The sequence below is a fragment of the Lathyrus oleraceus genome, chromosome 2 (assembly GCF_024323335.1).
Source record: "Lathyrus oleraceus cultivar Zhongwan6 chromosome 2, CAAS_Psat_ZW6_1.0, whole genome shotgun sequence".
Lineage (NCBI taxonomy): Eukaryota > Viridiplantae > Streptophyta > Magnoliopsida > Fabales > Fabaceae > Lathyrus > Lathyrus oleraceus.
The window spans coordinates 491,975,772-492,000,344 of NC_066580.1; the positions used below are offsets into that span (position 1 = coordinate 491,975,772).

The 24,573-nt window shown below is 31.2% G+C and overlaps 1 protein-coding gene and 2 pseudogenes across 1 annotated transcript; all 3 read right to left on the reverse strand.

Annotated features, from left to right (window-relative positions):
- Positions 1–6,573: 6,573 nt before the first annotated feature.
- Positions 6,574–8,583, reverse strand: LOC127123939 (subtilisin-like protease SBT4.4; annotated as a pseudogene).
- Positions 8,584–11,608: 3,025 nt separating this feature from the next.
- Positions 11,609–13,166, reverse strand: LOC127123940 (subtilisin-like protease SBT4.8; annotated as a pseudogene).
- A 3,548-nt stretch (positions 13,167–16,714) lies between these two features.
- On the reverse strand, positions 16,715–19,420 carry LOC127120953 (subtilisin-like protease SBT4.3). The gene is made up of 2 exons (XM_051051579.1): positions 18,961–19,420; positions 16,715–18,576 (listed from the first exon to the last, which is right to left on the reverse strand). Exons 1-2 carry the CDS (start codon positions 19,406–19,408, stop codon positions 16,880–16,882), a joined length of 2,145 nt encoding a protein of 714 aa, XP_050907536.1. The 5' UTR covers positions 19,409–19,420; the 3' UTR covers positions 16,715–16,879.
- Between the last annotated feature and the right edge of the window lie 5,153 nt (positions 19,421–24,573).

Here is a 24,573-nt window from a genome sequence, read left to right on the forward strand (position 1 = left end):
TCTGCTATGGTACATGGTACAAATCAGAGGCTCCTCAAGCTTTCAGAGTCTGAGTTGTCACCAGAGGCTGGAACACATGACCAGAGTCTGAACCTTTAGAGGTTGATAAACACATTTAGAGTTATCAGATTCTGATAAGTCAGAATCAGAGTTATCAGATTCTGATAAATCAGAATTAGAGTTATATTGCTTCTCAACATATGTTTTCAACATGATTAACTTAGAATTATTTCTATGCTTGTGATCCTGCACACTTGAACATATGTTAGGATACCCATTTGTTTTGTAAGTACTTTGTTATCATCAAAACTCAAGGTATATGAACAATCTTGTTCCAACATACTTTTTGACTTGGGAACTCGATTCAGGACATAACAAACATTCAACAAAGTTTCTCCCCACCAATGAGGTGCAACACCATAATTCAACATAATTACAACAAGAAGTTCAGTAAGAGTTATATTTTTTCTTTCTTCTTTACCATTCATTCCAGGAGAGCATGGTGTAGTCATTTCATGTAAAATTCCATGTTGTTTATAAAATTCATTAAATAAACTAAAATAATATCTAGTTCCCTTATCACTACGAAGTATCCTAATCTTGTTACTAAATTGAATTTCAATTTCATTCATAAAAGTCTTAAACATGGCAGTTTCATAAAAAAAACATTTTTAATGATTGCGTACAAATTTACCCCAATAGACTGGCTAAACCCTGCCTTTTTCAGAAGAAAACCAGAAACAAAATTCTTTATAATCTCAGGAGTATGCATGGCATACATCAAGATTAAAAAAATCAGAGGTGGGTTCAACTCCACTTCTCCAATATCAACAACATTAGTGGTGTGGGCAACTCACAACAACACTTTCTTATTCGTGTATGTTTTGAACATTGCACGATCATAACAAGCATAATGAGAGGAGCCAATGTTTATCCATAAACCATCAGATTCACCAATCATGTTAGTCTTAATGATCAAAGCAATAAATTGCTCATCAATCAGGTTAACCTATGCATTAGGGGAAAGACAAGGTTTAAACTTGATCTTACATTTTTTAATCATATGACCTAGTTTTCAACAATTTAGGCAAAAGAAAACACTGGTGTCATTATCTTTGTGGTGGCGGTGGTTGTTTCTTATCAATTGGAGTAACTCGAGCCCTAGAGGGATTCTCATTCTAAATTTGGCTCACAACTTTGTGGTTCTAATTCTTTAATCATTTTCAAAATGGCTTCAGAACTACATCGAATTTATATTTGTTTTTAGAAACAACCAATAGCTTTCTTTTTTTTATCTTACTATAATATTTTTATTCAATTCAAAGGCGAATAATCAAACTTTCAGTTAAACTTTCTTTTGTTTTGTGGCGAATCAATTTTTTTAAAAACTTTCAAACTAGGTGGCTATTTGTCAATAACAAAGGAAATTTGAAATGGTTCATCTAAACACATACCTTTTGGGAAGATCCCATAAGAAGTCTTTTGAAGTTTGTGACATTGAGTCTCCAAGGATCTTACATCTATACCATCTGATACTTGAGGTAGCGACTAACTGCATACTCCTTGAGACGTTTTGCGGCACTGCCTAAATTATGCAAAGCAGTCGAACTAACACGCTGCCTCCAGGATAAAACAACTCAATTCTATATTGTACGATTACTACTTTCACAATAGATATATGGTCTATAAATACACCCGATGGTACAAAGATCATTCCAATATGGTATAGATACCATTCATAGTATCTGGCATAACGAGCTATCATAGTAATTTCTCAAACCAAGAGAAATTCCAATAATTCTCCTAAGAGAATTCATGATGATCATTTGACCACTCAAAAATATTTCTCAAACACACAATGTGGGACTTAAGGAACTTTTTCAAATTCATCTCCCTATATTGGAATATTGACATAATGTTCCAACACTACCACTTTAAAGAAGATAAATACTTAAAATGTTGGTTATCATATTTGTTTGTAGTGAATAAATAGTTCATTCCTGTGTTTCTTATATTCTTGGTGTTTCTTACATCTATCATCATGTCAGAGATTATACTCATTTGTGTTGGAATTAACCCCAATCTTTTAGATAATTCAAATCAATCTTGATTAATCGAGAATCAATCTTTATGATTTATCGCTCCTCTCATTCCTCACTCTTCACTCGAGTGATTCAACCACTCCTTGGTTTCAAGATGATTCTCGTGCACAATGATTTGAGAAGAAAAGAAATTTGTGAAAGTAAATTGGGAAGAAAAGAGAAATTAGGGTTTGGGAGAATGGGAAAGAAGTTGGATCAAATTCTGTAGAGTTTCTCTCTGCGTTTATTCTTACTAAATTTCTCCTATTCAACCAATTTCAAATAGTAGGGTACATCCCTATTTATAATGAGATTATTTTCCCACAAAGTAATTCTCAAAGTGACTAACTAACTTAAAGTTCAACAAGATGTATTTGACTTTCCGTCGAATATAGTTAATATAGATTATGTTCGAATCTATCGAACACACGCTAGTTTGACTATGTCGAACGCACAGTACTTCGACTTTGTCAAACTTACAATTATGCTTGACACAAATAATTACATATTTAACACACCACCTAATTGATTGTGTCTAAGTAGTTTACATTCATCATTATTCTTAATCATTTGAGCAATTCGACATGCACAACCTTCATTATAATGTCCGCAATATGCTTCTCAATTTTGCAGTGTTCCAAGTTCAACTTCTCATTTTCTATTTGCTCTCAAAGATAATGGAACCTCATATCTATGTGTTTTCTTCTTCCATGTCCTAATGGATTCTTCTACGGATTAATAGCAAGCATGCTGTCGACCTTCAAGGTTATTTCCCCATGAATCCTTCTTGTAATTTCTTCGATTAGATTCACCATCCGTGTTGCTTGACACATACATAGTGAGACATCTATGTATTTAGCCTCACATGATGGTAATTCTACAACAAGTTGCTTTCTTGAAATCCAAGCAATTAGTGCACCATCTAGCATAAACACATAACCAAATGTGGATTTTATATACTCAACATCACCATACTGTCGTACCCCAAAAAATTTCCTCCCTTTTTCATCTTTTCGCTCAACTTATGACTTAGGATTCACCTTACACATTCATCTTCATTGATAGGCATCATGCATTCATATTAATACAAGCACCATATATACAAAGCTTGTGGTTAATTAAAACTAGGGTTTTGCCTGACTATTGCAGTTTGGCTCATCATATGAGGGGAAACTCTAACTTCATTCTCTTTTAGACTTTGGTTCAAAAAGGTTACAATCATGACACTCATTTATGCATTCAAACTCTAATTTCTGACTTTATTGTTCTTTGGTCTCATGGGCTTTCACCTATGCATCATGAAACCCTAGTCAGGGAGATTTGGCCTTAGTACACCTTTATGGCTTGATTTGTCACTATGTGCTTGATAGAAACCCTAATTCAGTGGGGAAAAATGTTTGACTATCATATCATGCATCATCCATTATCCACATGCCTACATATTAGGTATTTCAGCTGATTCAAGTCTTGGCTCAAGCATTCATATGTGCAGATGGTCAAGGAGGATTAATTTATTCTTATATTTATTCCATTGATTCATGCATTGTGGCTTAAACATCAGTTTTGTTCATGTGGATCGTGTCTTGATTGCATTATATATGAAAATCCTAATTCATGCCTCACATTTGACTTTGGTCAACTGTTGAATTTTTGGTCAACTAGTTGACCAAAGTCAACCATCCATCCGATAGGCCCATTTGATCCAAATCACACCTTAAAATTTGTCAACCATTGATCTTTCCATTTATAATTAACTTTCAAATTTTAATTTAACCATTTAAGTTGAACGTTTAAGGGTCCAAATCATCGTTAATGATTAAGTTTGTTTCAATTTGTTATTCATAACAATATTCAAATCATTTTCAACTAACAATTTTCAAGCACTCATTCAAAAATGTATTTTATTTTCCAAATCGAACTTTACTAGCATCTCAAACTTAACTAACATTTACAAATTAACGTTGAAACATTTCAAAACCATTTCAAAACCATATCAAATAGCTTTCAAATCCATACAAAAGACCATTCATGTATATTATTTAAATCCCTCTTAAAATCAACTTTTACTACAATGAAGAATCATTTCAAGTTTACTAAATTAACATATAAATCCATCCACTTTCATTAATCCAAATATCACATGTTCATTCATATTTTTTTCCCAATTTCAACTTCAATTTTACTTTCACATTCAAGTTAAACCATAAACAATATTTTGATTTTTCCAATTCAGATTATATTCTAATTTGCAATTTAGAATACATCTTAATTTGTACTCCAATTGTGCTTCCATTTCCTAACTTATAAAGAACAAGTCAAATCCATAATATCCAATAGGGATCAAAGCTATACACCACAACAGACCCTGGAACTGCATCCTAGGACTCAAAATGTATCACCCTGCAGTACTCACAGCAGAACACCAAAACCAGCATTCAAGGCAGTGATATTCACTTTAAATACATAACATCTAACTACAATCTTTTTTTCAACCATACAACTTGAAGCTAAGCTTCATTAAATATGAATTTTACCAGGCATAATAGTAACATGGACAAGATAATTAACATTGCTGCAGTTTTAACAAAGTAAAAACGAAAATAACATACTTGGAAACCAAAAGCAAAGTTGAAACTCTACCACAGGCTAACAGAAACAGAACTCAGCAATAACATCAAAAGAAATGCATTGCAACCCGCTTTGATTCCTAGCCTAACTAATTAAATTAAACTAACTGTTAATATAAGTTCCAACAGAATTAACATCTTCAAACCAACGAGTCAATAACTGAATCTCAGGGAGTTAACATTTGGGTCTCTCATTTCTAACTAACTCAGAATGCTATAAAAACGTTTTGACTCTTTATATGCGGCTGCAGTGCACTTTGCGTTTTGAAGCTTTTACTTAGAAACGTTTTGACTCGCGTGTTACCATGTGAGGCTTGGGCTTAAGGCCCAACCGCCGCACCCTTGCTGAGATCTGTCACACGCCCTGATTTGCAGAGTGGGCCCTTGGTTTGGGCTGGCCCCAGAGTATGCTTGCTGCACCCCTCATTTAGTATTAATTTTGTTTAGATTAATATTAATTTTGTTTAAATTAGTATTAGTTTCGTCTAAATTAGCTTAATCAATTTCTAGATTATTGCTTAACATAATTAAGCATGATTAATAGATTAATTTAGGCTAATTATGTTTTAAGTGGTTAATTGTTATTTAAGAAGTTAATTGTTATTATTATAAATAATTGTGAGTAATTGATTTAATAAAAATCATTAGAACTTTTAGGTTAATTAGACTTAGCAAAACTTTTCTCATATATCTGTGCGTTATTTTTAATTCATCAGTTGATTTTAGTTTATTCTAAATAATCTTGTTTTTATTCCATTTTTGGGCATATTGACCATTTTACCCCTAGGGCTTAGAATCTTGATTTTAACACATGTTCCCTTAGTTTAAGACTTTAATTGGAATTGCCTGATTTTATTTAGTTGATGAATTCAATAGGTTTATTATTGTACATAGTTCAACTAATTTTTCAATTTCACTGATTAGTGTTGATCAAAGGTCACTTTGGTTAACCAAATCTTTTGTATTGTGTTGTAATTTCCTAAACCTATTCAAGTGATCAAACGACCCTTGGTCACTTGATATGACAATTTCATTTTGCTTAAGCTATAATGGATATGGTGAATCTCAAGAGCTCAAGACCTCAAGGTTCGAATGTAAGATCAAGATTTTAAGTCAACATCAGTCAAGCATAGCTAGCAAAATGGACTACTTCTCAAGCACATCAAAGGATATCAACACTTGACAAGTGTGATTCAAACTGTAAGCCATAAGCCTTAAGTAATGAGTAATGATGTGATGGAGTTTCTCCTACCCTTGTCTAGAATGACTTTGCGTACGGGGCATAGGCCCTGGCTATTTAAAGCATTTGCCCTCATTCATAGGATTTAGCATAATTTGAATCAAACAATTGTTAAGTCTTCTCAACACAATAAATAATATGGCACCATCAAGATCAATAATCAGAAGCCTCTAACAACACCTGTCAATCATGATAAGGGTTACACACTATGAGTCTTAAGTAATGAGGAATGATGAGACGGAGTTTCTCCTACCTTTGTCTAGATTGACTTTGTGTATGAGGCGTAGGCCCTAGATAATCAAAGCACTTGTCCTTGTTCATAGACTTGCAGTCATGTAAATTTTTATTTTTCATGAAGGCACCAAACTCAAACACAAGAAAGAGGCCTTGGTGTTTATATGGTTTAATTAGCTACCTACCCTGGCTTTATCTTCTGCAAGTAAAAGTTTCTTTCAACGTTCTTTGTTTTTTGTTTTATGCACATTGAGATTTGAATATTTGAGAAATCAACATAAACATGAAAAATTTATTGATACACATAATCATGATTTATTGGATACTTAAGAATCATTTATGTAACTTACAAAAGATTCACATGTTTATTTTTCCATAACAATGACATGGTTTAAGACGTTAATTGTGAGATGATTGGACTCTTGACATTATGGGTGACATCTAACCAAACAAGTGACGAAGAGAACTCAGTTTGATTCGATCTTACACTCCCAACAACTGTGACGACAAATGATTATTTCTCATTTAATGATTCAAAGGAGAGGAGAATTGGCGCCACGATAATCTTGACAATGGAATTGGAGTGACAATAGCCTTGTAGGTTGTAGTAAGAGAGCCAACATTGGTAACAATTCTAGGAAACTTGATATTGAATTATTTTTTAGGCGCAACAGGAATCACTAGTGCGGGATAATTTAGATCTTTTACTAATGATGGGTTAGGAGTTCCACGACTTCTTGAGTTTTCACCACTAATTTGTTTTATGTTTTCATCATCGTAACCATAATTGCAAAGCATTTGCACATAATCATCCTTTGTAATGTTATAAATAAGTCATGGGTTAACTGCTATTAGTGGATTGACATTCCCTGATCCATAAGAAAACTCCCCGACCAAATTATTATAAGTATCACTCACATGTTTTGTTGTGGTCATGATAGTAGATTTTATACCAGTGAGCGACCAATATGGATGAAATGATTTCACATATGCAGTGATTCCACCAATGTGGGGACACGGCATGGAGGTTCCAAAGTCTATGTTGTAGTCTACCTTTCTGGTGTCACCAACACAAAAAAGGGTGGGGCAAGAGGTGAATATGCAGCCAAAATACCCAATCCTAGGGCACTTATATCCGGTTTCATAATTTCTAGAACTACTAGATTTGGATAATGAGAAGTTAAAGAAGCAACTATATGTGCAATTGTGTCATGTAAGATCTCACTCTTTAAAGTTTTAGCTTCAAGGGACCTACTGGAATCCGCGTAAGATTGAATAACTTTAAAGTCTTTTGAATTCAAGTTGGTTGAAGGCATATTAGAGACAAAATCCACTTCATTCAAAGACTCTTCAACATTTGAGACTATACCATATGCACCACTTAGAGAAACCGAATTTTCAAACCTTGTGTTTCACACAAAACAATCTTACCTTCCTCCAATGTTTTATCTAAGACGTCTGAGCAAGTACGCTTAACTATTGGAATTTTTGTTCCATTTGAGGGGACAGTATTAATTGAACTACCAATGAAAGTTTTCAATTTCCTAGAATGAGATTATTAACGGATTTCCGATCTATGGTAGTTGCTGCAACACTCGAAGTAGTACTCACATCAGGACCAAAGTTTCCTACAAAATGTGACGTGAGTATTCCATTCTCCGTGGCATGAAAAGAAGCAATAGCAATAGGATCATTCAAAAAATTTAGTGCATCTCGACCCCAACTGAGAGTTAAATGATGTCAACATCATCTGTAATGGCTTCGTAAAATGCACCAAATATACTAGCACTACTGCATGCACCATCTGAACCACATACTTTAAATTGCTCATAATTTCATCTCGCACTTCATTTAAAAACCTTCTTGCATCGTCATACATGATTAGCTATAAAATATTCTTCATCTAATTCTTGTTAAAAGTGTTTGTACACAAAGTTATGTGAGAATATTATGATATTCATTTGTCTCCATATTGATTATATGATTGATCATTAGCAATTAGATGAATGGAATTTTAGAAACAAAGGTTTCTAACTTCCACATTCATGATTAATGATCTTGGACTAATTGACACACTCATGGGGATCCCAAAGTAAAGTGAAATAGTAGGGGTTATAAACTTAGTCAAACACATTATATTGAGAAAGTACTTGATAAATTCAAACACTTACATTTCAAGAAAGTGAGTACTCAATTTGATCCTAGTGTCAAACTTCAAAAGAATGATGAAAGAGTTTTAGCTCAATTGGAATATGCAAGTGCATGCAATGTACTAGACCCTACATAGCATTTGCAATTAGTAGAATGAGTAAATTTTACTGTCAATCCAAAAGGTGTGCACTGGAAGGCCATAATTAGGATTTTCGGCTATCTTATGAAAACCGAAAATCTCGGTTTCCATTATAGTATATTTTCTGCCATATTAGAAGGATATACTAATGTGAGTTGGATATCGAGTGTTGAATATCACAAATCTGCATTTGGATGGATATTTGCAATAATAGGGGGTGCAATTTCTTGGAAGAGAAAGAATCAAATGTGAATCACTCTCTCAACCATATAATTAGAGTTCGAGACTCTTGCTTCCGCTAGTGAAAAAGTTGAATGGTTGAGGGACCTTTTGTGGGAAGTTTGATTGGCTAAAGATAATATATCAAAGGTGTTGATACATTACTAAAGTCAAGTCACTTTACCTAGAGCATACAAAAAGTGTATAACAAAAACTCTAGGCAAGTAGGACTTAGACAATATTTTATGAGAAAATTGATTAAAGATGTAATCATTTCACTTACATACATACGATCGATCTATAATTTGGCTGATCCAAATACTAAGTCATTGGCTAGAGACTTAGTAAAGATTACCTCAAGAGGTATAAGATTGAAACTCTTTGAATAACGATTCCGACAACGGTAGCAACCTAATTTGAAGTTAACACATTTTAACCAAAGATTCAATGGGTAACAACAAATCGTTGATTTGGATGTTTGTGCAACATTTTGAGAAAATACTGACTATTACATATTGAGGGTTGAGTTTTTTCAAAATCTTAATGAAGTTCTATATCATTGATATGTATCTCAAGAAACAAATCCAAAATGAACTTCACCTATATGAATTTCGAGATGGCATCGTATTAAAGTGAGAGTTCAAGTTTCTCTCATGAAATTCACGAAAATAGGAAAAACACATGGTCATAAATAGTGATAGGTGAGAGATGTAGGTGAAGAACCATTAAAGAATATGTGTAAGGTAATTCAAGTATAATCACAAGGGATTATGGTTCAAAGCATAGCTAACTAACATTCTAATTAAACTTTAAGTTATCCTTACTAAGATTAAGTTCAAAACGAAAGATACTTAATTTTATTAACATTTTTTGTTTCGTTTTTTTTCTTCTAGATTTGGCCTTGTTATTATTAGAACAAGTTGGGGATTATTGTAAATTATTAACAATTAATAATCTTGAGTGTATTTCAAAGTGACAAGAAATTATGTAAGTGAAAGGTTAATTTTTTTAATTCAGAAATAGGCAACACTTGTGAAGTGATGCATTATGCAATTTGTATTTTGAATTCTGAAATAGGAAATACGTGTGAAGTATTGATGTATGTAGTTTGTATTTTGAATTCAGAAATAGGAAATAGTTTGTGAAGTGTTGCAGAATGCAAAATAGTACAACCTTTAAAAACTGTTGCTATAGGCGAAACAATACAATATTTGGTAAATATGATGTTGTAGGCGAAACAGTACAACATTTGAAAAGTGTTGTTGTAGGCGAAACAGTGCAACATTTAGCAAAAGTATTGTTGAAAGTGTGTGTTTCATCAAGGGTCGCAACCTTATGAAACAACACTAGTTTGACCTATAAATTGAGCAGTCCACATTCATAAAAATACATTTAGAAAATCCTATCATTTTTACACAAAATTCCAGATTTTATCTTTCCTACATTCGAGTTTTTATCGATCTTATGCAAACTCAAGTATAAGTTGAATTATTTTAATTATTCATGCGTGCAAACTCTAAGACGATTTAAGAGTGTTTAAAATACTAAAATCAAATTAAATCGAACCGCGATTAATAACCATTAATAAGATATGGTATTACTGTCACTCAATTGGTATTATGCATTAATATTGGTACGGTTTAATATAACGTACTTGCTTCAATGTTTTAAACATAACTTAAACTTGAAATTTATTTTAAACAAAAAAATTACTATCATACAAAAATCAAATTTCATTTAACGATTAACAAGTGAATTTAAATTCTAAATTTTGTATTACTTAAACTATATTTAAATAATAGAGTATGAATTACTTATTTTTATTTAAGTATAATTTTATATATATATATATATATATATATATATATATATATATATATATATATATATATATATATATATATATATATATATATATATATATATATATATATATATATATATTAGTATAAATGTGTGTAAAATACTTAAAAAAATAATTTTTATTTTAAAAATAGAATGGCTGTTTTTATTAATATTAAATTATCATTTTATTATATAATTCTATATTCAATTATATAAAAAAAATGCTTATAGAAAAATATTGAAATGAAAAGTTAAAAAGGAGTTTTTATTAAAAAAAATTGAAAAAGTATAATGGTCCAATTCACGGTTTTTTTAATTAAAAAATTTAGTAACGGTTCGATACGGTTTAAAATTTAAAACTAGTGCATCAAACAAATAATTTGGTTCAGGTTGATTCCCTTTTATATTGGATTAGCACCCCTTATTGAAAAAAAATATCAAGTGAACTTTTGTTAAAGCTCGGTTAGGTTGGATTTGGTTTTGATTTTGAAAAGACTGTACATGAACATTTCTAATTTATATCGTCTAATGTTTTTATTTATCAATTATCTTTCCCAAAACATGAATCTTGTGTCTATGTGAATCTGAGAACATTGGTTAAACAATATTAATAATTTATGATTATATTGAAAAATATGTTCATTTAATATTTCAAATAAGAAAAAACAAGAATTAAAGTAAACTAAAGATTAAATATCTTTATGTATATATGTTTAGAATGATAACTGCTTCAAGCAAACCCCACCCCCATAAAAAAAACAAGAACCTTGTCAGAGTTAGAACCTTACGAACACACATTCTATTCATGATCCGTTAATAGATTATACCGACATTAATCACAATTTCACATAAATTTACATTTATTACATTCAAATACTAATATCAATTACATCAAAAAAATATGGAAATATTGATGTGGGACTAGAATTTTCATGAAGAAATGAACAGTTTCAATACAAAACTTTTTTTATTTCTTAAAGAAGGAATTTTTCACATGTATATAAATTTTCATTTTTCATGAAGACAATAAACTCAAACACAAGAAAGAGCCATTGATGGTTATATGGTTTAATTACAAAAGAATCACATGTTTATTTTTCCATAACCATAACATGGTTTCAGACCTTAATTGTACGATGATTGGACTCTTGACATTGTGGCTGCCATCTGACCAAATAAGTGACGAAGAAAACTCAATTTGACTTGATCCTACACTCCCACCAACTATGAAAACAAATGATTGTTTCTCATCTAGTGATTTGAATGAAAGGATATTTTGCGCCACTATAATCTTGGAATTTGGAGTTGGAGTGATAATAGCCTTGTAGGTTGTAGTAGGAGAGCCGACATTGGTAACAGTTCTAAAAAACTTAATGTTGAATTGTTTGTTAAGGGAACAGGAATCACTAGTGCATGATAATTTAGATCTTTTACTAATGATGGGTTAGAAGTTCCACGAAATCTTGAGTTTTCACCACTAATTTATTTAATTTTTTCATCATCGTAACCATAATTGCAAAGCATTGCATATAATCATCCTTTGTGATGTTATTATTAAGTCTTTGGTTAAATGCTAGTGGTGGATTGGCATTCCCTGATGCATAAGAAAACTCCCGGGCCAAATCATTATAAGTACCATTCACATGTTTTGTTATGGTCATGATAGCAAATTTGATAGCAGCGGGTGACCAATCTGAATGAAATGATTTCACATATGTAGTGATTTTTGCAATGTGGGGACACGACATAAAGGTTCGAGATTCTATGTTATAACTAACCTTTATGGTGTCACCAACACTAGAAGAACATTGGGATAAAAGGTGAAAATGCAGCCAAGATATCCAATCTTAGGTCACTTATATCTTATTTCATTATATCTATAACCACTATATTTGAACCCCGAGAAGACAATGAAGCAACTCTAGGCGCAATTGTGTCATTTAAGATCTCACTCTTCAAAATTTTAGCTTCAGGGGATCTAGTGGAATCCGCGTAAGATTGAACAAGTTTAAAGTCTTTTGAGTTCAAGTTAGTTTAAGGCGTACTAGAAACAAAGGCCACGTCATCTAGAGACTCTTCAACATTTGAGACTATACCATATACACCACTTTTAGAAACTGAATCTTCGAACCCCCGTAATTCACACAAAATAATCTTACCTTCCACCAATGTTTTATCTAAGCCGTATGAGCAAGTACCCTCAACTATTTTAATTTTTGTGCCATTTGAGAGGAAAGTATTAACTAAACTACCCACGAAAGTTTTTCTATTTCCTAGAATGAGCTTACTAATGAATTTCTGAACTATGGTAGTTGTTGCAACACTAAATAACCAAGGTGCTACACTCGAAGTAGTACTCACGTCAGGACAAGAGTTTCCTGCAGAATGTGACGTGAGTATTCCCATCTCCATGGCATGAAAAGAAGGAATGTGAATAAGATCATTCAAAAAATCTAGTGCATCTCTACCCCTAACTGAGAGTGAAATGATGTCAATAACATCTGTAATGCCATCATCAAATGCACCTAATATACTAGCACGACTACATACACCATCTGAACCACATACTTTAAATTGCTCATAATTTCATCTCTCTCTTCATCTAAAAACCTTCTTGCATCATCATACATGATTAGCTAAAAAATCTTCTTCATATAATTCTTGGTACAGGTGTTTGTACATAAAGTTGTGTGAGAATATTGTGATATTCATTTGTCTCCATATTCATTATATGATTGATCATTAGCAATTAGATAAATGGAATTTTAGAAACAAAGAGGTTTCTAACTTCCACATTCAAGATAAAACATCTTGGACTAGTTGACACACTCTTGGGGATCAAAGGAAATCAAAATAGTGGGGGTTATGAACTTAGTCAAACACATTATGTTGAAAAAGTACTTGATTAGTTCAAACACTTACATTTCTAGAAAGTGAGTACTCCATTTGATGGAAGAATTGTGGCTCAATTTGAATATCTAAATACATGCAATGTACTAGACCCTACATAGCATTTGCAATTAGTAAAATGAATAAATTTTACTAGCAATCCAAATGTTGAGCACTAGAAAGCCATCATTAGGATTTTTGGCTATCTTATGAAAACTGAAAATCTCGGTCTCCATTATAGTAGATTTCCTGCCATATTAGAAGGATATATTTGTATGAGTTGGATATCGAGTGTTGAATATCACAAATTTGCATTTGGGTGCATATTTATACTAGCAGGGGGTGCAATTTCTTGGAAGAGCAAAAACCAAATGTGGATCACTCTCTCAACCATATAATTAGAGTTCAATACTCTTGCTTCCGCTAGTGAAAAAGCTGAATGGTTGAGAGACCTTCATTTGGAAGTTACATTAGCTAAAGATAATGTTTCAAAGGTATTGATATATTGCGATAGTCAAGTCAATTTACCTAAAGCATACAAAAAGTGTATAACAGGAAGTCTAGGCAAGTAGGACTTAAACATTCTTTTGTGAGAAAAATGATTAAAGATGTAATCATTACACTCACATACATACGTTCGATCTATAATTTGGCTGATTCAAATGCTAAGCCACTAGGCGGAGACTTAGTAAAGACTACCTCAAGAGGTATGAGATTTAAACCCCTTTAATAAGAATTCCGACAACGGTAGAAACTCAATATGAAGTTAACAAACATTAACCTAAGATTTAATGGGTAACAACAAATCGTTGATTTGGATGTTTGCGCAACATTATGTGAAAATGTTGACTATTACATATTGAGGGTTGAGTTTTTTCAAAATCTTAATGAATTTCTATATCGAGGATATGTATCTCAAGAAACAAATACAAAATGAAATTCACCTATTTGAATTTCGAGATTGTGTCGTCTCAAAGTTATAGTTGAAGTTTCTCTCATGAAAAATAGGAAAACCACATGGCTATAAATAATGTTAGGCGAGAGATGTAGGCGAAGAACCATTAAAGAATGATTGTAAGGTAACGCCGGTATAATCACAAGGGATAACAGTTCAAAGCATAGCTAACTAACATTCCGATTAAACTTTACGTTATCCTTACTAAGATTAAGCTCAAATAGAAAGATACTTAATTGTATTAATATTTTTTGTTTCTCTTTTTCTAGAATTGGTCTTGTCGTTATTAGAATAAATGGGGGATTGTTGTAAATTACTAACAATTAATAATCTTGAGTGTGTTTCAAAATGACAAGAAATTATGCAAGTCAAGGTTAATTTTTTTTTAATTTTGAAAATAGGCAACACTTGTGAAGTGGTTCAGTATGCAATTTGTATTTTGAATTTAGAAATAGGCAACAGTTGTGAAATGTTGCAGTATGTAGTTTGTATTTTGAATTCAAAAATTGGAAACACTTTGTAAGGTGCTGCAGAATGCAAAACAGTATAACCTTTGAAAACCGTTGTTGTAGGCGAAACAATGCAACATTTGGTAAAGGTGATGTTGTAGGAGAAACAATACAGCGTTTGAAAAGTGTTGTTGTATATGAAACAGTGCAACAACAAAAGTGTTACTGAAAGTGTGTGTTTCATCAAGGGGCGCAATCTTATGAAACGACACTAGTTTGACATATAAATTGAGCATTTCAGATTCAGAAAAATACATTCATAAAAGTCTATCATTTTTACACAAAATTTCATATTTCATCTTTTCTACATTCGAGTTTTCATCGGCCTTATGCAAACTCAAGTATAGGTTGAATTATCCTAATTATTCATGCGTACAAACTCTAAGACGATTTAAGAGTGTTTGAAATACTAAAATAGAATTGAATCAAACCGCAATTATTAACCATTAATAAGATATGGTATTAGTGTCACTCAATTAGTATTATTGCACTGCATTATGCATATATGTTGGTACGGTTTAATATAACTTACATGCTTCATTGTATTAAACATAAATTTAACTTTGAAGTTTATTTTAAACAATAAAAATTATTACTCCCTCCGTCCCATAACGAGTGACCCATTTGGAATAAAAGAGTTTTCCAAAATGAATGGCTCATTTTAATATCCAATACACTTTTTCCAATTTTACTCTCTAATTAATATTACTTTCATCATTCTCAATACATGATAAGAATAGTTTAGTAAAAATATCATTCTCTCTTTTTTATTTATTCTTTTTCTTAATCTGTGTGAAATAGTCAATTGAATCACTCATTGTGGGACGGTAGGAAAATCATACAAAAGTCAAATTTTATTTAACGATTAATAAGTAAGTTTAAATTCTAAATTTTGCATTACGTAAATTATATTTAAATAATAGAGTATAAATTACTTATTTTGATTTAAGTATAATTTGTTTCATATTTTTATTTAATTTTTTTATATTTTATCATAATTGTGTGTAAAATACTTTAAAAAATAATTTTTATTTTAAAAATAGAATAGCTATTTTTATTAATATTAAATTATCAATTTATTATATAATTTTATATTCAATCATATAAAAAAATGCTTATAGAAAAATATTGAAATGAAAAGTAAAAAAGGATTTTTTATTAAAAAAATTTGAAAAAATATAATGGTCCAATTCACGTTTTTTTTTAATAAAAAATTTTAGTAACAGTTTGATACTGTTTAAAATTTAAAACTGGTACATTGAACCAATAATTTGATTAAGTTTGGTTCTCTTTTGTATTGGGTTATCACCCCTTGTATTTTATTAATAGAAGTATTTATTGAAAAAAATATCGAGTGAACTTTTGTTATAGCTGAGTTAGGTTGAATTTGTTTTTTTTTATAAAAGTGTACATTAACATTTCTAATTTACATCGTCAACATTTTTATTTATCAATTATATTTCTCAAAACATGAATCTTATGTCTCTTTGAAAGTTAAACAATATTAATAATTCATGATTATAATGAAATATTTGTTCATTTAATATTTCAAAGAAGAAAAAATAAGAAATTAAGTAAATTAAAGATTAAATATCTTTATGTATATATATGTTTAGAATGATAATTACTTCAAGTAACCCCCACCCCGATAAAAAAAAAGAATCTTGTCAGAGTTAGAACCTTACCAACACACACATTCTATTCATGATCAGTTAAGAGATTCTATCGTCAATAATCATAATTTTACATCAGTTTACATTCATCACATTCAAATACTAATACCAATTACATCAACAAAATGTGGAATTTTAAAGTGGAACTAGAATTTCCATGAAGAAATGAACCGTTTCAATGCGGAACATTTTTTATTTCTTAAAGAAGGAAGTTTTTCATGAAGGCACCAAAGTCAAACACAAGAAAGAGCCCTTGGTGGTTATATGGTTTAATTACAAAAGAATCACATGTTTATTTTTCATAACAATAACATGGTTTAAGATGTTAATTGTACGATGATTGGACTCTTGACATTGTGGGTGCCATCTGACCAAACAAGTGACGAAGAAAACTCAGTTTGACTTGATCCTACACTCCCAACAACTGTGACGACAAATGATTGTTTCTCATTTAATGATTTGAATGACAGGAGATTTGGTGTCACGGTAATCTTGACATTTGGAATTGGAGTGACAATAGCCTTGTAGGTTGCAGTAGGAGAGCCAACATTGGTAACAGTTCTAGGAAACTTGATATTGAATTGTTTTTGAGGCGCAACAGGAATCACTATTGCAGGATAATTTAGATCTTTTACTAATGATGGGTTAGAAGTTCCACGACATCTTGAGTTTTCACCACTAATTTGTTTAATTTTTTCATCATCGTAACCATAATTGCAAAGCATTTGCACATAATCATCCTTTGTGATGTTATAAATAAGTCCTGGGTTAACTGCTAGTGGTGGATTGGCATTCCCTGATCCATAAGAAAACTCCCCTGCCAAATCATTATAAGTACCATTCACAGGTTTTGCTGTGGTCATAATAGCAGATTTGATAGCAGCGGGTGACCAATCTGGATGAAATGATTTCACATATGCAACGATTCCGGTAATGTGGGGACACGACATGGAGGTTCCAGATTCTATGCTATAACTAACCTTTCTGGTGTCACCAACACTAGAAGAAGGTGGGGCTAGAGGTGAAAATGCAGCCAAGATATCCACTCCAGGGGCACTTATATCCGGTTTCATTATATCTGGAACCACTAGATTTGGACCACGAGAAGAGAAAGAAGCAACTCTAGGCGCAATTGTGTCATGTAAGATCTCACTCTTCAAAATTTCAGCTTCAGGGGATCTAGTGGAATCCGCGTAAGATTGAACAAGTTTAAAGTCTTTTGAGTTCAAGTTAGTTGAAGGTATACCAGAGAGAAAAGCCACGTCATTTAGAGACTCTTCAACATTTGAGACTATACCATATGCACCACTTTGAGAAACAGAATCTTCGAACCCCGGTGATTCGCACAAAACAATTTTACCTTCCACCAATGTTTTATCTAAGCCATTTGAGCAAGTACCCTCAGCTATTGGAATTTTTGTGCCATTTGAGGGGAAAGTATTAACTGAACTACCAATGAAAGTTTTTCCATTTCCAAGAATTACCTTACTAATGAATTTGCGATCTATGGTAGTTGCTGCAACGCTAAATAACCAAGGTGCAACACTCGAAGTAGTACTCACGTCAGGACCAGAGTTTCCTGCAGAATGTGATGTGAGTATTCCCTTCTCCATGGCATGAAAAGAAGCTATGGCAATAGGATCGTTCAAAAAATCTAGTGCATCTTGACCCCCAACCGAGAGCGAAATGATGTCAACACCATCCGCAATGGCATCATCAAATGCACCTAATATACTAGCACTACTGCATGCACCATCTGAACCACATATTTTATACATAGCAATCCTTGAAGATGGGACTCCACCTCTTGCAGTGCCTTTTGCAAGATCAAAAAAGCTTACACCTTGCACCTCTCTTCCACCTGCAGTTGATGATGTGTGAGTTCCATGACCAGCCTCGTCTCTTGCACTATCCGTGTTACCATAAAATCGTGCTCCGATGAGTTTATTATTGCAAGTGAAGTTAGCACCGCCTTTACAAACTCCCTTCCACTTTTTGGGAATGGGACCAAGACCTGATCAATCATAAAACTCAATGGCTTTAATAAATAAATACACTTAAATATATAAATATTGTTAGTCCTCTAATCATTTATTATTTCTTCCTACCATATAAACAATAATTTTACTCCATGTTCTAAGTTACAAACACAATTTATAAATATGATGATGAAAAATTGGCTTAATAATTGAAACAGATCAATGTTATGGAAGAGTGATATGGAAGTTAAAGGTTTAATCTTCGTTCAATACATATATATACCACTAATAAAGATAACATATAAAAAAAATATACATTGATAAACAAATTTGCATACAATAGGAACTATTAAGTATAATAATTAACATATAAAGATAATTACACTAATATGTTTTAATTTGACTGATAAAATATATACCTTTATCATTGAAACTTTGAGACTCTGGCCATATTCCGCTATCTATGACTCCAACTATCAAATCACTCTCAACAATCGGATCTCTTTTGATTGTTTGAGGTAATCCAATAAAATTCCAGGATTCGGTCGTTTGTATGTGAAAGTTTTGATTTGGAAAAACTGAGACAACACCTTTCATGCTAACAATTTTTTCTCTTTGTTGATCATTGAGTATCGCAGCAAAACCATTGAAACTTCTCTTATAACTTCTAATTAAGAAATTTTGTATGTTGCCACCATCAAAGACTTGTTGCAACATGTTCAAATGATGTGAGGTTGGAGAATACGATTCTTCTTTAGGAAGGGAGCCCATGTATACAATGTATTCATTACCACTTTGAGTGGCATCACAAACCAAAAATACTATAGACACACAGAAAAAGAATAGAAAAATATTATACTTAGCCATTGTTTCTAGTTTTGAAATGATGAATAGTTAGCTCTAACCCAAACTATTATATACACACAGAAAAGATAAAAAATATATCTTATAATAATAATTTGTTTAAAATTTTATCTTTAATATAAAATCACCAATTAAAGAGATCAACTTTGTTTTATAATAGAAATGAAATTTTGTTCAATTTGTTAAAAATAAAATTTTAATAAGTATTTTTCATTTAATAAAATAATACTAAAACTAAATATTATAAAATAGTTATAATAGCTATTTATGGTATCCTAATTTTTATTGACAGCTGTATCATAGATCTGTTAAACATGATTTAATAAATAAACAAATACTTAAAGTATAGGAAAAAAATAAATACTTATATTGTGAGGTATATTTAGTAAAATCTATTTTTTTGAGACATATAGTTGTTAAACTCTTTATATATTTTTGAAAAATACTAAAAAATAATTTATTTCCTAGTATATAACAATTAAGCTAAAAAAATATTTGTGATTATTAATTTTTTAGAACCACAAATATAAAATCCACTCCCAAATCGTATCATTATGTAACAAGATCATATATATATATATATATATATATATATATATATATATATATATATATATATATATATATATATATATATATATATATATATATATATATATATATATATATATATATATAGATTAATTACTATACACTGTCAGTGTAAAAAGTTTTACACCGTCGATTCATCATCATCATCCGTTTGTATTACTTTATAGATTTTTAAAATAAAAGTCAAACTTCTTTTAATATCCGACGTCTATAATTAACTGATGGTGTAAAACTTTTTACACTGACAGTGTATAGTAATTAATCTATATATATATATATATATATATATATATATATATATATATATATATATATTAATTTTAAATTCATTAAATGCTATAACTGTATGAACATAAAATCTTTTTAGAATCTTAAATATCTAACTTTTAATCCAAAGATTTTTTGTTCTAATATTACACTACATTTTGAATTCTCACGACACAAATTATTAAAAATAGATATATTTGAAAAATTATCTTGTCAATTAAATCGGATTCTCTTAGCTGTTAAAAAAAAGCTTTAAATTACAGTCAAAGCTTTGAATGTTATTATTTGGGTCAATTTTTTTAATGTCACAAATATTTTATTTAGTCTAAAGTAAAGAAATCTTTAATTAATTGAGATTTGTTTTTAATTATTTTTTTATTTAAATGATTTTTTATAATCTTTTTTCAGTTTTTCTTTATCCGTAAATAAATAATGTGATTATATTAACAAATTTAAATTATTTTTCCATTTCACTGTAACCTTTTGTTTTTGATCTATATATAAACATAATACAATCATATAAAATAAATGTCTTTAGTGTGTATATATATGATTTGATCCATAGTATCCAGATTTTTTATCAAGACTCATAAACACCCATTATTTTTCTCTAAAAGTAATCAAACATCATATGACAATATTTTTGACGTAATGTACTTCATTTAATAAAGAATAAATTTATTATTTATATCACTACCATGGGTTATAAATATACTCATTTACACTATACAAATATAAATGGAATGTCTATAATAATTGTGTCGTTACCATGTCAAAAGAGATTTTATGTTTGAAAAATATCTTGACAGATTAGAATTTCACAATTTGAGGAATTTTTATGAATATTTAGAATTGAATATTACTAAATGACAAAAAAAAAAGTTTAAATAAGTTAATACAAAATTTTGATATAACATTTTAAGATCTTTAATGACATGTCCTAAAAGATGTCACTTGAACATACAAGACAAAAAGTTGATTATTAAATTTTTTAAAAGATTATGTAGCAATTTTTAAAGATTATTTTGTTTTATCTTTGGATTCTCTTTCTGGTTGTATGTGATTTTTTTTTATTTCACCTATTTTTCAATATGTTACTTTTTCATTTAAAAAATATATATAAACAAGATAAAATGTATATTTGGTTTTTATATTAAAATTTTTTTACTGATTTATAATCATAAGTTCTATATTCGAATTCAATCCAAAAAGTGTTATGATATAATCCAAGTTAGTTAATTAATTATCTAGATTGAGATAAATATTTAGAGAAAATGAAAAGTAACTATATTGATCGATTGATTTTGAATATATATATATATATATATATATATATATATATATATATATATATATATATATATATATATATATATATATATATATATATATATATATATATATATATATATATATATATATATATTACTGGTATCTCAAGTAACTACCATAACAAACTAACTTGTTAATCAAGTAACTTATTAACTTAGATTATATCACAACATATCCCTTTATAATCCAAGTTGCAGAACACAAATTAATCATAACCAATTTGAATTATTCTTAAATTCTTTTTCAAAGTCAGGAAACTGTCGATCTTCAATCCTTTGGTAAAAATGTCGGTGAACTGTGCTTCACTCGAGCAATATCCCACTTCAAGTTCACCTTGATTTACCTTCTCCCTTAGGAAGTGAAATCGAGCTTCAATGTGCTTACTCCTTCTATGCGGAACTGGATTATTTGCAAGATAGATGGCTGACTTGTTGTCGACCTACAATGCTAGAGGTTTCTTCAGTTCAACCTCCATCTCATCCAGCACAAATCTGATCCAGATTGCTTGACAAGCATCATAGGATATTGGTATATATTCAGCCTCACATGATGATAAAGCCACCACAGGTTTCTTTCTCGAGCACCATGAGATCGGGGCACCAAATATTTGAAAAAAATAATCAGTTGTGCTTTTTCGATCTTCCTTATCTCCACACCAATCAACATATGAATAACAATTAATCACAACTTCATTGCTTTCAAATTCTCGTGGAAACAAGAGTCCACAGTTTATCGATCCTTTTAGGTATCTCAAGATTCTTCTTGCAACCTTCATGTGTGACACCTTTGGTTCATCCATGTATCTTCTTACCAATCCGACTGAGAAACATATTTCATGTCTGTTATTGCAAACATACCTTAGAGATCCCACAATTTGTTTGAACAATGTGACATCGACTTTGTCCTCCTCTCCATGTTTCTCCAGTTTCAGATTAAGTTCGACAGATGAGGATGCAAGATTCGAATCATCCATCCTGAATCTCTTGAGTATTTCTTTGACATACTTCCTTTGATGCAACATCATACTTTTCTTGGTAATTTGAAATTCCATGCCTAGAAAATACGACAAGTTTCCCAGATCCGACATTTCAAATTCCCTCTTCATTAACTCTTTAAACTTCGATAAGTTCTCCATGTTATTTCCAGTTACAAGCAAGTCATTGACATATAAGCAGATAGTGGTTATATCTTGTGCCATGACATATACATAGACACCATACTCAGACCTACATTTGATGAATCTCAATTCGACTAAGTATGAGTCAATCTTCTTGTTCCATGTTGTAGGTGCGTGTTTGAGACCATAGAGAGCTTTGTGCAACTTGTACACTTTTCTTGCTTCCTCCTGTATCGCAAACCTAGGAGGTTGTGTGACATACATGACTTCATCTAAGGGACCATTTAAAGATGTTGATTTCACATCTAAGTGAAATATCTACCAACCTTACTTGCATGTCAAGGCAACCACCAATATGACAGTCCAATCTTGCTACTGGTGCATACACCTTAGAGTAGTCGAGTTCCGCTCTCTAAAGAAATCATCGAGTTATTACTCTTGCCTTATGTCTTTCGATCGACCCATTAGAATTTCTTTAGCTTGAACACCCACTTTACTTTGATAACTTTTATGTGTGTTAACGATTTGACTAGCTCCAATGTATTGTTTCTTTCGATCACTGTAACTCTTCAACCATAATTGCCTTCCATTGTTTATCCTGTAAGGCCTCACTGTAGTTGATTGGTTCAGCTCTTGCAAGTAAATCTAAATGAACCAGATCTCCATATGGTGCGACTTCATCATCACCAACCACTTCACAATATTTCAACCTTCCTGGGAGAACTCTAGTTCTTTGAGATCTTTAGTTTGTGCTAGCCACACCCTCTCTATCATCTGCTTCGACTTTGACTGTGACTGGAACGTCATTAGCTGAAATTTCTTTGTGTTCCCTACTTTCTTCATCAAAGACATAACTCATCAATGACTTGTTAGTTGCATCACATGAATTCAAATCCCAGGCAGAGTTCTCATCAATCACAATGTCTCAACTCATTACGATATTATCATTGATTGGATTGAATAACTTGTATGCTCCAGTCTTATGATATCCTACCAGGACCATCAGTTCACTTTTATCATCAAGTTTCCTTCCTCTTTCATCAGGAACATGCTTGTTGTAAGTAGAGCCAAACACCTTCAGATGATTCATTGATGGTTGCTTACCACTCAATAATTCTTCATGAACCATGTTCTTCAATTGCTTGGTTGGGCATTTGTTTAGAATATAAACAGCAATGGTGATTGCTTCACCCTGTAATAATTTTGGCAAGTTCTTCTTCTTTAACATCCATCTACCCATATCCAATATGGTCATGCTCCTTTTTTCTGTAATTCTATGATGTTGAGGCCTGTAAGGAGTAGTTATCTCATCATCAGTATCATATTCGGCACAAAACTCCTCAAATAAGTTGGATGTGTATTCGCCACCACCATTTGTACACATAACGTTGATCTTCTTTTCACTCTTGTTTTCAACAAGCATTTTGAATCTCTTAAAGATTGAAAATAATTTGTCCCTGCACCTGATCACGTAGATCCAAAGCTTTCGACTATACTCATCAATAAATGAGACAAAATACATGTTCCCACCAATGGTATAGTCCTTAAATAGGCCATATACATCTGAATGTACTACTTCTTATATGCAGGAGGATCTCATTGGCATAGTCAAAACAAAGGACTTCCTGGTTTGCTTCCCTACTAAGTAACTTTCATAGAGTTTTTTGGGCATCACAAGACTTGGTATACCAATTACCATATCTTAAGTAATCATTTGATTGAGTGACCTAAAATTCAAATGTCCAAACCTCAACTGCCACAACAAACTATGCTTTTGGTTGACATCTATTTTTAGGCATTGTACCTCTGTCGAACTGATCATGGTCTTAAATGCTCTATTATTCGACAAAGGAGATTTTAA

What these genes read in the sequence shown, in the direction of transcription:
- LOC127120953 (XM_051051579.1), bottom strand. Translation starts at nt 19,408, where the DNA reads ATGGCTAAGTATAATATTTTTCTATTCTTTTTCTGTGTGTCTATAGTA. An exon ending in TCAAAGTTTCAATGATAAAG is followed by an intron (nt 18,577 to 18,960) that starts GTATATATTTTA and finishes ATGATTGATCAG; the next exon opens with GTCTTGGTCCCATTCCCAAA.